At 42.4% G+C, this 17522-nt stretch overlaps 1 protein-coding gene across 1 annotated transcript; it reads right to left on the bottom strand.

Moving 5' to 3' along the window:
- Positions 1–165: 165 nt before the first annotated feature.
- Positions 166–1719, bottom strand: fabp7b (fatty acid binding protein 7, brain, b). The gene is made up of 4 exons (XM_078542160.1): positions 1537–1719; positions 1084–1256; positions 648–749; positions 166–553 (listed from the first exon to the last, which is right to left on the bottom strand). The coding sequence occupies exons 1-4, from the start codon at positions 1607–1609 to the stop codon at positions 503–505; spliced, it is 399 nt and encodes a 132-aa protein (XP_078398286.1). The 5' UTR covers positions 1610–1719; the 3' UTR covers positions 166–502.
- Positions 1720–17522: the final 15803 nt, after the last annotated feature.

The raw sequence follows: 17522 nt of genomic DNA on the forward strand, positions 1-17522 counted from the left end.
GTTATACCTACTTCACGAAAATAAGGCTACAGAACCCAATAAAAACCTTTGTAAAAAGTCAAGCTACGCGAGGAGGTTGAGTATTACGAGTGATATGACGATCTGATCAATGTTTTAATATTGAAACAAATTTACCGTTAACATAAGAAACACCACAACTGCCAGTTCCAGAGCAACACTTTTATTAACCGTTCCAACTTGTCATTGTGACTAAAACACAGGCCTTCCACAGCTGAACTCCGTTTTATAAAAAATAAAAAGGTGGATAAGTGATGCACAGGTATTACAAAATTGTTATTCTGTTAAGCTTTACAACATTAAATGCAATATTTCGGATCTTGTTATAAAAGAGGTTGGTGGACTGGTTCCCCCAATGGAAGTCCCTGCAAGTTACAGAACTGCCAGAGGAAGGGCCGCTCCAGATTTCTAATAGTGTCACTGAGTCCAATAAATCGGACCCGATTGTTCTGACAGGGGCACGGGACTCCCTCCCCACGGAACGTTATGCCTTCTCGTAGGTACGAACGGCAACAATATCGTCAAATGTGAGAGTCTGTTTGAACATAAAAAGAATTCAATAACACAACTCAAGCCACTCACACACAGAAAAAGCAATACTACAGAAATGTTACCGCAGGTTAACGTACCATAACCATCTTCCCATCCTTGATCTCCCTGGTGAAAGTTGTTTCCTTTCCGTCCCACTTCTGGACATGGACAAGCTTGTCACCGTTCAACGTCACCGTCGTCTGTTGACACCAAAAATACGAATTATCGATCGGTAAACCTACTTAGTTAAAGAGTTAGCAGGCCATCGATTGCCAGCCACCTCAGTTGTTAATATAGCTGTAAATATTTAATTCCAGGTTCGAGAATATACTCCTTCCCGTATAACGGTGTGGGGTCACACTGGGACGTGCAATATTTCAGCAGTACCGCTGCTTACTTCCGTACCACCTAACCTGGAGAATGGACTAGGGGGAAAAAGAAAAGTTATTTAGGGAGCACTTTCATTATTCCCAGTGCCTCATCCGCTCCTAATGCACACTGAAAAACTCATGGCGCAGCATTTTCTCAACTTACTTTGCAGTTTCGGTCATCTGGTGTGGTCTCGTCAAATTCATCCCCAAGTTTGAAACTGATTTCGGTATTTTTAAAGGTACTCTGGGTCTTCAGCACCACTTTATCCTCCTCTTTACTGATGATAATCGTCGGTTTGGTAACATTCCCAACTTGTCGAGTCGCAAAGCTCACACCTGCCAAAAATACAGAAATTGCACGAGTTATTGCTCTTTGATCACAGTGAAATAACGACTAGCTCCACTGCGTTCGCAAAAACAGGAGAAAATAATAATACCAAGGCATGCCCTGTAATTTAGCTCTAATATGGATTATTTGCAGGGTAATCAAAGCCTAAACGCGTTAATTTCAAGCACATATCTCCACAACATTTGGCCATCCTTTCTGGCTCCCACTCCAGACAGAAGGTTTAGATTGAGCCCCAAGTATTTAAACAGGTTAACATGCGCTGCTTACCCAAAGCTTTCATGTATGCATCGAAATTATCACTTTCAACGAGCTTCCAGGTCCCAACAAAAGCATCGACCATGGTGACGGTACTGGAGAGTGGAGGAAGAGATTTCACGTTGAGAACTAGCGTCAAAGTTGGAACTGACGAGCCTGCTGGCGGAGAAATTGCTAAGCCCGTGGTCCAGTTTGGTGCGATAGCCCCTATATACAGAGCCTTGGTGGGCAGAGTCATGGGCGGGGCGTACCCAAGAGCGGATAAGATAAATTGCCTCTCATCGACTGTGATCGAAGCAATGGAAAATTTCACAAAAAGGAATTCGAGCGGAAAAAAAGTGGCATAGAACAGTGAAAAGAACAAAACACTGAAAATAAAGAGATTGTGATTAAAACGAGGAATCTGTTCCCTATCATTGTCTCCATTGCGTTTCGAATCATAGCGCCTGGTCACCGTCACAAATTGTATTTTTCCAGTTCACTAGTTACCCTTTTGAGTGGAAACTGAAGCGATCTAAATTTTTCTGTCCTACCGGGTAAAATCTGTGCCTTATTTGTGAACACTTTAGCACAGTTGCCATAAGCAAATCTGAGTGCTGGCGCTAAAGACCTGTTCCACGTTTTCAATTATTGTGTGATGCACTTGTTTTTTTCCTCAAGTAATGATGGCATTTAATTCGAGTTAACTCAAAATCAGTATTGCATATTTGCAACGATTGAATCCGATTGCTTGTGTCCGAGGTTATATATATATATTTGAAAGGAGTGAATCTCAGTCAATTGTGATAAATCCAGTACGGCAATGGAATGAATTAATGAGAGTTCTGGACAGTTGTGATGGTATCAGCGACATCTATCGTTCAGTTTAAAGAAAACATCGAGATCGGAGAAAAGGGCCGTTTGAAATTGAGTGGTAATGCTCACGGCCTGTTTCTTATTCTAATGCATCTGCATTATGTGTATTACACACTGTAGGCACAATTTTTCACCAGAAATTACTGTCCACGATAGCTGGAATCATTTCCATTAGCAACAACACCGAGGAAAAAGCAAAGCGAACGGGAGATGGAAAGGAAATGGGTAGCAATGAGGGGTGAAGACAAGGCAGAAATGGATAGTACTGAACGGGAAAGGGAAGCGGAAATGAAGGCAAGGGGGTAACAAGAGTGAAGCCTGTTCCATGGCCATGCCTCTTTGGTGGGAAGAGTTGTGCAAACCCTACAGATTGCAATAATCCCTTACAATTCGATCAACCCGTATTGGCAGCACTTAGTTCCCCAGTCTTTAACAGGGGAGTTTCCATTCACAGGCATTTGCTGTGCCGGGAGCTTGCCCATGTCATGATAAAGCAGGCAGACTCTCGAAATACAGCTGGATCGACCACTGGGGGTTGTTGAGGTTCGTGTACCACCCACTTTTGTTCCATCTTCTGTCTGATCAGAAAATGTAGGTTACCATGTTGACGAAAAGATATAGACATAGATTTCTGATGCAAGCAAACCAGGAGAGATGTTCTTCTTCAAAACAAAAATAAAAATACCTGGAAAAACTCAGCAGGTCTGGCAGCGTCTGCGGAGAGGAACACAGTTCTTCTTCAAAGTCGTGTCATAGGTTCCTTTCCATCCAGCTGGGAGGGCAGATAGGACCTCAGTTAACATCTCGTCTGAAAGACAGCACCTCCAACAGTGCAGTACTCTTTCAGTCTAGGTTTTAGCCTGGATTTGTGTTCCAAGTTCTGGAGTTGGGCTTGAACTCACAATGTGGTGACTCAGAGGCAGGAGTCCTGGCAACTGAGGCACATAAAGTACTGACATTTAGTGTTTAAGCATACACATCCACCAAGTGAAGCAAACACACTGATGGAAAAGTAAAATACTGTGGATGCAAGAAATCCAAAATAAAAACAGAAAATGCTGAAAATACCCAGCAAGTCTGGCAGTATCTGTGAAGAGTCATAGAGCCATAGAGGTTTACAGCACAGAACAAAGGCCCTTCAGCCCATCGAGTCTGCGCTAGTCAAGCAAGTACCGAACTATTCTAATCCCATTTTTCAGCACTAGGCCCATAGCCTTGTATGCCATGGCATCGCAAGTGCACATCCAAATACTTCTTAAATGTTAGGGTTTCTGCCTCTACCACCCTTTCAGGCAGTGAGTTCCAGATTCCCACCACCCTCTGGGTAAAAGAATTCTTCCCCACATCCCCTCTAAACCTCCTACCCCTTACCTTAAATCTATGCCCCCTGGTTATTGATCCCTCCACCAAGGGGAAAAGTTCCTTCCTGTCTACCCTATCTATGCCCCTCATAATTTTATACACCTCAATCATGTCCCCTCCTCAATCTCCTTTGCTCCAGGGAAAATAACCCCAGTTTATCCAATCTCTCCTCATAACTAAAACTCTCCAGCCCAGGCAACATCCTGATAAATCTCCTTTGCACTCTCTCTAGTGCAATCACATCCTTCCTATAATGTGGATTCCAGAACTGCACGCAATACTCTAGCTGTAGCCTAACCAGCATTTTATACAGTTCCTGCATAACCTCCCTGCTCTTATATTCTATGCCTCGGCAAATAAAGAAACTGTTTATCTACCTGTAAGTTTAGATGTGCGAGTGCCATCTCCAATGCAGCTTCACCAGCTGGGTCTCACCTCTGATACCCCTCCTCTTCTTCATCTTCCAGGAACACACAATTTCTCTCTTCACTGATGCTGCCAGATCTGCTGAATACTTAAGGGAAAGAGAGAGAGAAAGAGAGAGAGAGAGATTTACTGCTTTTTTTCCAGCAGTGTTTTTTGAGATGGTGCAGATGTTCCTTTCTCCTGCCTTGGGGAGAATTAACTTTTTTTTTAAAACTCATGCCTGTACATTCCCAGAAAGGAATTCAATTAGCATGTCTTGCAGTCATTGTTGCAGACCAAGTAATCCCATTTTTTGATCTTTTCATCTCTGAAACCTTTGACACATGCAGGTGCATGAAAGAGCGCAGAATCCGACTCTCCCTCCTCCCCCCACCTCCCCCCACCCGCACAGGTAGCGCTGAGCGCTACCGGGTGTGCGTCACAATTAGTGGGCCTTATTTGGCCCACCCACATAAAATGGCGGCACACAGCCAATCATGGGCAGTGATCAGCTCTGCGCCTGCCCCTGACCAGCCCACCTGACGGGGAGAAAATTCTCCCCATACAGTTCCATTACATCCCTGCTTTTGTATTCAATACTTTGCCTAATAAAGGGAAGCATTCAATGTGCCTTCTTGACCACCTTGTCCACCTGCCCTTATGCCTTCAAGCACTTATGGACATGAACTCCAAGGTCTCTCGTGTCCTCAGCTCCTCACAATAACTTTCCATTTATTGAGTATTCCCTTTCTTGTTTTGCCCTCCACAAATGTATTATGCTTTTCTGGATTGAATTTCATTTGCCACTTCTCCACCCACTTTGCATTTTTAAAAGTCCAGAACTTTGCATTTTTAGTACCCTCCTTTCAAGAGAGTCCATGTTTGAAGTGGATATTGACACCTCCCAGGTGTAAAATTCCATGCAACAGGTCTACAGTACAATTCATGTAGAAACTTTCCAGAGAAATGGTCAACTTTATAGGATCAGACATCAGGTGACTCAATTCAACCATTTTTTGATCAGTGCCCTTTCTTGTATTTTTTTTTAAACCAGTTCTTCTTTAAACAGTTCAAAATGTCTGTGGTTAGCTGGTGAAGTTGTTGGTAGATCTCACTCAGTCACAGTTTCCTGTCATCATGACATAGATATAAGGAGGATTCATCAGAGGTGGCACATGAGAGGGAAGGAAGATGTGCAGACAGTTACATGTACAATGACCAGAGATGACAGTCTCCTGTATCAGTGTGGCACATGTGTATCTGGCAGCCTGGTATCCTCTTCACCTTCCCCAGGGCGCTGCTGCTCCTCTTTAGACAAATTATGGTCTATGCCTGTAACTTCACATGCGGGGGTGCCATCTCCAGTGCAGCCTCACCAGCCAGGCCTCAGCTCTGATAGTCCTTCTCCTCTTCATCTTCCAGAAAGTCCCCCGATGTATCTCAAAAGTCCTCTCCAAATGCATTGTAGTCAGTGGACTTTAATTAGCAATTGAATAGTGAAAACTGAGCATGCTGTTAAGTAGCAGCCGAAATCCTCAGGAATAATTTGTTCACTAATGCGGGGTTACTGTTAAGGGAGGTCGTTAAATGAAGAATGATCATCAAAATGGCATGCAACCTCTTGAGTGAGTGCTAGCAGGCAACTTAATTGTCAGTCAGCCTCTTACAGATCCTCCAGGCGGCCGTCCCAAGCATGCCGTTCAACACCTTTACTATGCTGTGCTAAACATGGGCTAAATCGACATTGCAGTTAAGTATCCAAAGTATACCTCTTTGACACCTAAAGTATTAATCCAAAATCACTCCATAAAAATTTAATGCACATGCAAAGGGTTGATCCTTCCCTGTAGTCCAAGTTATTTTTCGGTCAATGTGCAGCAGTTGTGTGACAGCCTCTTTTAAAATTGATGTGAATAAGGCCAAGTCTCTTGTGATATGTAGACAACTCAGTGAAGTCTGCAACTGGGCAACCTTAAATGAAGACATATGCAAACAAAATGCTTCAGATGTTATTGCCCTCACATTTGTTACACTCTCCTGAACTTGTCTGCCTCATCTAAGGCACCTAGAAATTACTACAAAAAATGGCCCATTTAGCCCATCCAAAGTAGTTTACCTTCCACCTGAAAAATTAGCCCTAATTACATTTATCTACCCACTTCCTGCATGGTGACTAAGAGGCGCACAGTCAGTGAGGAGAAGCTTTGGCTTGAATGAGACAAAGACTGAATCAATATATTTGGGAATTTGGCTCAAAGTGGGAATTTGGTGCGTAGGGATAAAGAGGTGCTTTAGGTAAAGTTTACTGCAAGAAGTAAAGTGCGCTGAGTGGGGAGTTCTGTGAAGGGCGGGGAGGGTGTGCTTTTTCCTTCTACTCTTTTTCAGCCTCCTGTATTTGATTTCCACTTTGGTGCAGCAGAAAGAGCAGGTAAACCAGTAACTGATATGTCAAGAAGATATAATAATTCTCATAATGTTATTGGAATTTATTGTAAAATAGAGTAATAGTAGGATGTGCCTATCTGTCTATATGTGTCTGTATGTGTAAAACTTAATTGAATTAGTCTGGATGCTTTGATTTAAGAAGAGAGGTTAGGTTTGAAATGTTAATTAGATAAACATGGGGAAGTTTAGAAACATAGGTATCAAGGGAGCATTTTCATTTTGAAATAAACCAGGCTAGATTGTTTTCAAAGGAGGGGTGAAATGTATTGCCTAGCCAGGTGAAGTTTAGAAACAGTGTGTTTATTTTTCCCAAAGATTACTGGTAAAGCTTAGTGCTATGAAAGGGTTTTGTTATCAGGAAGATAAAATCCAAAGACATAATGAAGCAATGGGTATTTGCATTCAAAGGTGAAAATATGTGTGAAGGAGTAAAAGCTGTGTGTCAGGAAAGGCATTTTTAAGATCTTACAAATGTGAAAAAGCCTTCAGCATCTTTGCCTCAAGCTACTGTTCTCCAGGGATTGTAGTGAAGAGAATTCACTTTGAATTTGACTTGTTCAGGGTTTCATGTTTCTTTCCCTGGGTCTTTTAAAATCTATGTGTCTTACTGTTGCCTTAACGAAAGTGTAACTGGGACTGAGATTGATTAGGGGATTTAGAAGTTATCATAGTAGCAATTTGTAGATCAATGTATGTACTTAAAATCATTTCTCTTAATAAATGTTTCATTTAGTTTTATAAAAAACCTATAAGACTTGGTAGTCTTATTACCACTGAATTCAAGGCACACATCTCAAAATTTATACAAATTGAAAATTAGTAATGACAGTTGTTTCAAGTTTCCCTCTGGGATTTGAACAACTCAGCATTTACCATTGGCTGTGTCATAACAGGTATTCTTAGTTTTATCAGCATTATAAGTACTGTAATGTTTTATCAGTGTTGTAAAGTTTACTGGCAGTACTGAAACCTATTGGGAGGTGTAAGCTTTATTGATTATAATTAACTAATTAGCAATTATTAATTAATTAACACATATTGGAGATGGCAGGGCAGATGATGTGCTGTGATTGAAGGATGTGGGAGCTTCTGGATACCATTGTGATCTAGGGAAAACACATCTGCAGTAAGTGATTGTAGCTGCAGGAACTTTTGCTCTGAGTTATTGAGCTGGAGGCAGAGCCACAGACACTGTGGCACATTGAGGAGGAGGAAAGTTACCTGAACGTTTTATTCCAGGAGGTGGTCACACCCCTTAGGATAGGGTCTTCTGATTTGGTCAGTGGTCAGGGACAGGAGGGTGTGACTGTAAATGAGGCAGGTAAGGGGGCCCAGAGGGCAAGAGGGCAGGAGCCTCAGCCCTTGCAATTGTCCAATAGGTTTGTGTTTTTTTTCAGCTTGTTTGGATGAGAGTGGGGGCTGCAGGGTAGATGAGCTGACTGGCCATGGCACAGTGGTATAGGAAGCCATTCAAGCAGGTGGAGTTACAAGGAATGTAGTGTTGGTAGGGGGGGGCAGTATAACCAGAGGGATTGACCCCAGTCTCTGCAGCAAATAACATGAGTGACTGCTGTATTGCCTGCCCGGTGCCAGGGTTTGGGACATCTGCTTGGGGCTGGAGAGTAACTTGCAGTGGGAGGGGGAGGACACAGTCGTCATGGTCCATGTAGGTACCAATGACATAGGCAGGACAAAGAAGGAGGTTCTGCATAGTCACTATGAGGAGTTTGGCATTAAATTAAGAAGCAGAACCTCAAAATCATAATCCTTGGATTATTACCTGAGCCACGTGCAAATTGGCACAGGACAAATCCAATTAAGGAGATGAATGCATGACTCAAAGACTGGTGTGGGAGAAGTGGTCCTGGTTTGTTGGACACTGGTACCAATATGGGGAAAGTGGGATCTGCACCGTTAGGATGGTCTACACCTGAACCATGCTGGGACTGGTGTTCTTGTGAGTCGTATAACTAGGGAAGTAGAGAGGGTTTTAAACTAAGTAGTGGGAGCAAGGGATCAAATTTGGGAAGATGTGGTAAATCAAAGAGTAGAGACAAGGCAAGAGGGAAAGGTATTATTATGGGAAATGATAAACAGACGGTGACAGGAAGGGATAGAGAATACAAGTCTAACAGTAAATCAACAGATGAGACTAGAGGTTATAAAAAAAAAGGATAAAACTCAAGGCTTTGTAGTTGAATGCATGAAGCATTTGAAACAAAACAGATGAACTGAGAGTGCGCATAGAAATAAATAAGTACAATTTGATAGCCATTACAGAGAGATGACTGCAGGAGGACACGGATTGGGACATGAATATTAGTGGGTACAAGGTATTTAGGAAGGACAGGAAGCAAGGAAAAGGTGGAGGGACAGCTCTGTTAGTGAATGATGATATTTACACAATAGAAAGGGATGGCCTAAGTTCAGGAAATCAGGATGTGCAAATGGTTTGGGTGAAGATGAGGAATTGTAAAGGCAAGAAGTCACTTGTGGGAGCCATGACAAGCCCTCCTAATAGTAACCACATGGTAGGGTGGATCATAATGAAAGAAATAATGGGAGCTTGTCAGAAAGGCATGGCAATAATCATGGGAGATTTTAATCTACATATAGAATAGAAAAGTCAGATGTACAAAGGTAACCTAGATGAGGAGTTCATGGAATGTTTCCTGGGTAGTTTCTTAGAACAGCATGCTCTGGAACCAGCCAGACAGCAGGCTATACTAGACCTGGTGTTGTGCAATGAGATGAGATTAATTAATGATCTCATAGTGAGGGCACCCCTAGGTAGCAGTGATCATAATATGAGTGAATTTTACATTCAGTTTGAGGGAGAGAGGAGTGGGTCCGAGACTATGTTTTTAAACTTAAATAGGGCAATTATGAGGGCATGAAAGCAGAGCTGGCTAAAGTGAATTGGCAAATTAGGTTAAGAGATAGGTCAATAGAGATGCAATGGAAAACATTTAAGGGGATATTTCAGAATACAGGGAATTGATACATTCCAATGAGTAAGAAAAAGTCAAAGGGATGGACCCACCATCCATGGTTAACTAGAAAGGTTAAAAATAGTATGAAACTTAAAGAAAAAGTATCTAATTGTGCAAAGATAGGTGGAAGGTCAGAAGATTGGACAGAATATAAGGAACAGCAAAGGATGACTAAAGATTAATAAGGAGGGAAAAATTAGAGTAAAAGAGAAAGCTAGCCAGGAATATAAAAACAGATAGTCAGAGTTTCTATAAATATTTTAAAAAGAAACGAGTTAACAAAGTGAGCGTTGGTCCTATAGAAAGTGAGTCTGGAGAATTAATAATGGAAAACAAGGAGATGGCTGATCAATTGAACAGGTAATTTTCATCAGTCTTCACTATAGAGGATGCAAGTAACATCGCAGAAGCAGCTATAAATCAGGAAATGGAAGGGAGGGAGGAACTCAGGAAAATTACAATCACCAGAGAAGTGGTACTAAGTAAATTGTTGGAACTGCGGGCTGACAAGTACCTGGGTCCTGATGCACTTCTTAAAAGGAGTGGCTAGTGAGATAGTTGATGGATTGGTTTCCATTTTCCAAAACTCTCTAGATTTGGGCAAGGTCCCATTCAATTGGAAGATAGCAAATGTAACATCATTATTCAAAAAGGGAGGGAGACAGAAAGCAGAAAACAACAGGCCTGTTAGATTAACATCTGCCATAGGGAAAATGTCAGAAGCTATTATTAAAGAAGCTATGGCAGGCCATTTGGATAAGTTCAAAGTAACCAGGCAGAGTCAACATGGTTTTGTGCAAAGGAAATCATGTTTAACCAACTTATTGGAGTTCTTTGAGGAAGTAACATGTGCTGTGGATAAAGGGGAACTGGTGGATGCCAGAAGGCATTTGATAAAGAACTACATCAAAGGTTATTTGTGGAAAATAAAAGCTCATGGTATAGGGGGTAACATATTGGCATGGATAGAAGATTGGCTGGCTAACAGGAAGCAGAGAATAGGCAAGAATGGGCCTTTTTCAGGTCAGCAATATGTAACAAGTGGTGTGCCACAGGGATCAGTGCTGGGACTTCAACTGTTTATAATTTATGTAAATGACTTGGATGAAGGGACTGAAGGGATGGATGCGAAATTTGCTGATGACACAAAGATAGGTAGGAAAGTAAGTTGTGCAGAGGACAGAAGGAGCCTACAAAAATATATAGATAGGTTAAGTGAGTGGGCACAGATGTGGCAAATGGAGTGTAATGTGGGAAAGTGTGAAATGGTCCATTTTGGCAGGAAGAATAAAAGAGAAGCACATTATCTAAATGGTGAGAGATTGCAGCACTGAGATGTGGAGGGTTTGGGGGTCTTAGTGCATGAATTACAAAACGCTAGTATGCAGGTACAGCAAGTAATTAGGAAAGCTAATAGAATGTTATCATTTATTGGGAGGGGATTTTAGAACAAAAGTGGGGAGTTTATGCTTCAGTTATACAGAGCACTAGTGAGATCATACTTGTGAGTGTACAGTATTGGTCACCTTATTTAAGGAAGGATCTAAATGCATTGGAAGCAGCTCAGAGAATGAGCTTTACGAGAATGATCCCAGGAATGAAAGGCTTAACATATGAGGAACGTTTGAGGACTCTGGAGAAAGCATTGCAGATCTTAGGGGAAGTAAAGCCTGACAGTACAGAAGGAATGGAAAAGGTTTTCAGCATCAGTGATGAAAAAGGTAGGATGGAGATGATGTTTCAGAGGTGGAATTGGAAGCAGACATTATCTCCCAGCATAACTGGGTGGGTGGGGGCAGAAAATCAGGCGCGGAGCCATTCAGCTGGCTTTCCACTAACCTTGATACTTTAAATTAATCTTAGAATCGTACCATACAGAAGGAGACCAGTTGGCTTATCATGGCTCTTTGAAAGAGCTACAGATTTAGTCCCACTGCTCTTTCCCCATGGCCCTGCAAATCCTCTCTGTTGCAGGGTGGCCGTGTTGTGCTATTAATGATAGAGATGATCAGCAGACACTTCTTGGGTGGAAACGTTAAGTTTATTTACAATATACTCAGCAACAACTACATGTGTGCTTTCAACTCTAACTCTATCTCAACACTGACTCCTGCAGTAACCCCTGCTACTCTCCTATTGGTTACTACAGATCATGTGATATTCCTTAACAAGTATCCTGGGTTGAGTATCCTCAACAGGAAACGCAGATTCGGTCATGATCACTGGTGGAATCAAATCTTGGTTCTCTCTCTTCCTTAAATGGTCCACATGTTTTTGAATGATCTGGCCTTCCACCTCCACATGGTAAGGTAGAAGTCCAGCCACCACACATATTTCACCCGGCGATCACTTTGGTCCTTCCCCGAAGTTTTTCACGTATACTGACTCTCCCACGGTAAATTTCCTTTTGTGACTATGCCAGTCATGTCTAGTTTTCTGGCTTCCCTGACTCCTTTCCACCTTCCCATCTAAATTCAGCATTATTAAGCTCATTCTCATCCCGAGACGGCATTTCAACAATAACTCTGCAAATGTGAAACCTGTTGCTGTGGGAGGGGTAGTCCTGCAATGAAACAGAAAGTGTGCTAGCTTGGTTGCCAAAGAATCACCAGTTAGCTTTCTCATGCATGCCTTTGAACCGTCCTTTCAGACTGTCTGTTTGAGGAAGGGAGATACAGTGCAGTTTTCACATGAGTGATACTGTTGAGGCTGATAAGCTGCTACAACTCAGCACTCATAAATGCCGTGCCGTTATTGGAAATGACTACTTCTGGTCATCCATGAATTGCAAAGCTCTGACGTAGTTTCTCAATTGCAGCGGCCGACATTGGTGACTTCACTTCATATATGCACAACCATTTTGGAGGGCATCAACAATGAGCAGAAACATTGTCCCCAGGATAGGTCCAATGTAGCCAATGTGTAACCGCACCCAGGGTCCAATCCCATGGGTGTAATGGAGCTGTCACTGGCAACCTTTGCAGTTGCTGACATTGCACACATTGCTTTACCATACTCTCTATTTCAACATCCATCCCAGGCCACCATAGACAGCTGCGTGCTATGGTCTTCATTCAGGAAATTCCTGGATGGGCACTGTGTAGTTCAATTAAAAAGTGGTTCCCTTCTCTTTGGAGGAACTATCACTCATGCTCCCCACAATAAGATGCCATCTTGGCTGGTTATTTGATGTCATCTGTTGAAGTGTGGTTTCATTTTGTTAGATATGGGCTCCTGTGACCAACCATGTAGCAATTGTTCTCATACCTGAGATAGAACTGGGTCCCGACTTATCCAGTCTCTGATCTGTCGAGCACATACCGATGAGGAATCTAATAAATTTAACAGTAAAACAAGTTCCTGTGGAGCTGGGACATGCTCATCATTTGCTTGGAAAGACAAACGACTAAGGGCATCGGCGTTTGCGATTTGATTGTCAGGCCTATGTACGAAAGTATATTATATGCTGCCAGAATTAAGGCTCATAGTTGTATTCTGGCTGAAGCAATAGGTGGTAAAGCCTTGTTCTCACTAAACAATCCTGATTTGTGATCTGTAATAGTGGATGCATTGGTGGTCATCTTCTGAGATTCTATAGACTCTGGAACAGTTCCTACAGATAGGAGGGTAGTTAATGTAACCCCACTATTTAAAAAGGGAGGCAGAGAGAAAACAGGGAATTATAGACCAATCAGCCTGTCGTTGGTAGTGGGGAAAATTCTAGAGTCCATTATAAAAGATTCAATAGCTGAGCACGTGGAAAACAATGGCAGAATCGGACAGAGTCAGCATAGATTTATGAAAGGGAAATCATGCTTGACAAATCTACTGGAATTTTTCGAGAATGTAACTAGCAGAGTTGATGAGGGGGAGCCAGTGGATGTGGTTTATTTGGACTTTCAGAAGGCTTTTGACAAAGTCCCACATAAGAGATTGGCGTGTAAAATTAAAGCGCATGGGATTGGGGGTAGTGTATTGAGATGGATAGAAAACTGGTTGGCAGACAGGAAACAAAGAGTAGGAATAAACAGGTCTTTTTCCGACTGGCAGGCGGTGACTAGAGGGGTACCGCAGGGATCGGTGCTGGGACCCCAGCTATTCACAATATATATTAATGATTTAGATGAGGGAATTAAATGTAATATGTCCAAATTTGCAGGTGACACAAAGCTGGGTGGGAGGGTGAGCTGTGCGGAGGATGCAGAGATGCTTCAGTGCGATTTGGACAAGCTGAGTGAGTGGTCAAATGTCATGGCAGATGCAGTATAATATGGATAAATGTGAGGTTATCCATTTTGGTAGCAAAAACAGGAAGGCAGATTATTATCTGAATGGCTATGAATTGAGAGGGGAATGTACAACGAGACCTGGGTGTCTTTGTACACCAGTCGCTGAAGGTAAGCATGCAGGTGCAGCAGGCAGTAAAGAAGGCAAATGGTATGTTGGCCTTCATAGCCAGAGGATTTGAGTACAGGAACAGGAATGTCTTGCTGCAATTGTACAGGGCCTTGGTGAGACCACACCTGGAATATTGTGTGCAGTTTTGGTCTCCTTATCTGAGGAAGGATGTTCTTGCTATAGAGGGAGTGCAGCGAAGGTTTACCCGACTGATTCCTGGGATGGCGGGACTGACATATGAGGAGAGATTGAGTCGATTAGGATTATATTCGCTGGAGTTCAGAAGAAAGAGGGGGGAATCTCATAGAAACCTATAAAATTCTAACAGGACTAGACAGGGTAGATGCAGGAAGGATGTTCCCGATAGTGGGGGAGTCCAGAACCAGGGGTCACAGTCTGAGGATATGGAGTAGACCATTTAGAACTGAGATGAGGAGAAATTTCTTCACCCAGACAGTGGTGAGCCTGTGGAATCCATTACCACAGAAAGTAGTTGAGACCAAAACATTGTATGTTTTCAAGAAGAAGTTAGATATAGCTCTTGGGGCGAAAGAGATCAAAGGGTATGGGGAAAAGTGGGAGCAGGCTTTTGAGTTGGATGATCGTCCATGATCATAATGAATGGTGGAGCAGGATCGAAGGGCCGAATGGCCTACTCCTGCTCCTAGTTTCTGTTTCTATGTTTCTATGAAATTATTGTAAAATGGTGACAAAGTGCATACTGGTGAAATTTCTTGACACTAAAGATGATGGGCAGGCCTTTTTCTATCTGTGAGTATCCCTTTTCCACTGTGGTGAGCATTTCTGATATGTAACCTATTGGCCTTTGCATACCGTCGTCCACCCAATGAGAGAACACTGCTCCCAATCCGTAGGGAGATGCATCACATGTCGACACCAATTCTTTCATCAGGCCATAATGCACTAATAGATTGGTTGAGTGCAACGACTTTATGAAAGCTTCTTTCTGGGGCGCCTCCCAAGACCAATGTTGGTTCTTTTTGAGTAGAGAATACAGGGGGGCCAGCACTGAAGACAAATTGGGTAAGAACCGCCAATAATAGTTGATCATTCCTAGGAATGATTTGAGCTCTGAGCAGTTCTTTGTGATAGGTGCCTCTCTTATGGCTCTCACTTTCTCCTCAATTGGGTGGAGGCCCTATGAATCTACCCGGTGACTCAAATAAATTACCTCCCTCACTTGGAGCATGCACTTTTTTTTAGATGCACTCCAGCTTGCAAGAAACATTTTAAGGCTTCTTCTAAGTTTGCCAAACACTCTTTTTCAGTGAATCCTATCACCAATACATCATCTAAATAGACTACCACCTGGGGCAGTCCCTGCAGTTTCCATTGTGCTCTGAAAGTTGAAACAAGCAGAGGAGACATCAAAAGGCAATCGAATATACTGATACAACCCTTTGTGGATATTAATTGTAACAAATCCCCGGGAGGCATTACCCAACTCTAGTCGTTGATAAGCATGACTCACGTCAAGCTTTGTGTACGTTGTTCCCCCTGCCAGCTTGACACTTAGGCCTTCGATTTTTGGAATGAAGTGCCTGTCTAGCTTAGCTACTTTATTAACCAAAACAAAAACAGAATTACCTGGAAAAACTCAGCAGGTCTGGCAGCATCGGTGGAGAAGAAAAGAGTTGATGTTTCGAGTCCACATGACCCTTCAGTTCTGCTGAAGGGTCATGTGGACTCGAAACATCAACTCTTTTCTTCTCCACCGATGCTGCCAGACCTGCTGAGTTTTTCCAGGTAATTCTGTTTTTGTTTTGGATTTCCAGCATCTGCAGTAGTTTTTTGTTTTTATCTCTGTACTTAATTAACCGTCAGTTTATAGTCTCCACAAATTCGGACGCTTTGGTCGGGTTTAAGGAGGGGGACTATGGGTGCTGCTCATTCTGAGAACTGCACAGGTTGTATAACTCCCAGTTTCTCTAGTCTGTTCAGTTCAATGTCGACTTTTTCTCACAGGGCATATGGCACCAGTCTCGCCTTCATGAAGTGAGGGGTTTCTTACAGATCCACATGAATCTAGGCCTGCAAACCCTGGATTTTCGCCAGTTCGTCCTTAAAGCATCCTTAAAGCGTACTTTCTAAGTAGCTCTATTAGCCAGCTTGCTCTCAACTGGAAAATTTCAGACCATTCTAACTTAACCTCCTTTAACCAACTTCATCCCAGGAGGCTTGGCCCTTCACCTGCTACCACCATCAAGGGTAGTTTTGCGGATTGGCTTCCATAATGGACAGTGACTCTGCTTATGCCTTTTACTTGAATGGCTTCACCTGTATATATTTTTAGTTTGGCAGCTGTTTCTTATAAACTTAATTGATGTTCACCGTTATTCAAATACCCAAAAGTATGTTCCCCAATTACTGTAGTGGAAGCTCCTGTGCCCACTTCCATTCTAACAGGTTTGCCATTTACTTTCACCGTGACAAATATTGGTTCTGTTTTTTCAACTTTCAGATTAAGCAATGAGTAAATGTCTGAATTTGTTGTTTCAGGCCCTTCCAAATTGTAGGTTTCATTGGGCTTCTTCTTTTGTTTACAAGCCTGCTTGAATCTTTCCTTGCATTGCCTCATCATATGTCCATTTCTATGACAATAGTAACATTCAATTTTTTTAAACTGCCAATCTCTTAAAGACTGATTGATTCCACCTCTATTAAAATTATTCTTCAATTTTGCTGCTAAGTTAGTTTTCTTTATTCTTTGGATAGCGGGGGCTGTTTCCCACTTCTTGGCAGAGTCTCGCTTTTTTGTACCTCTTTCGGTTGAGGTTTCCCACCCAATGTGTAGGACGGCTCCATTTTGCACACCTTGTATTGCTTTTGAACCTCTTACTGCACTTTCCATGGCCAGCACTATCTCTAGCACCTTCTTGAAATCCAGATTCACTTTGGACAATAATATTTTCTGTATAGTGTCCTCTTTCACAGCATGCACTGAACGATCTCTAAGCATGTCATTCAGAGTCATACCGAACTCAGAATGTTCCGTTAGCTGCTTCAAATTTGCCACATAGCATGCAATTGTCTCACATGGGGTCCTATTTCATGAATTAAACCTGAACCTCTGATTCGTGACTGAGGGCATTGGTTGAAAGTGACCCTTCATGAGGTCCACCAATTCATCAAAATTCTTCAAATCTGGGGCACTGGGTGCTGCCAGACTTCGAATCAATCAGGTTTTGCTCCCACAAGTACTCAAGAGGTTCGCTCGCCTCTTTTCTTCCCCTGCAATCTCATTTGTTTGAAAAAAGAATGTGCGGCATTCTCTGTATTGAGACCAATCATCTGTGGCTGGCTCAAAAGGACCAATTCACCCAAATTGTGGCATTTTGAGAGGGGACAACTTCTTCAATTCTAATAAAGCTTGCTACTCACAATCACTGGACGAGGTACTGTGCCGATTACTTTTAACTTGATTTCTTCTGTTCAATCCTGTTTTATCCTTGTTGCCAGTTTGTTATGGGGTGGCCAAGTTGTACTATTAATGGTAGAGTTGATCCGCAGAGACTTCCT

This window comes from Cetorhinus maximus, chromosome 5 (assembly GCF_964194155.1).
Source record: "Cetorhinus maximus chromosome 5, sCetMax3.hap1.1, whole genome shotgun sequence".
Taxonomy (NCBI): domain Eukaryota; kingdom Metazoa; phylum Chordata; class Chondrichthyes; order Lamniformes; family Cetorhinidae; genus Cetorhinus; species Cetorhinus maximus.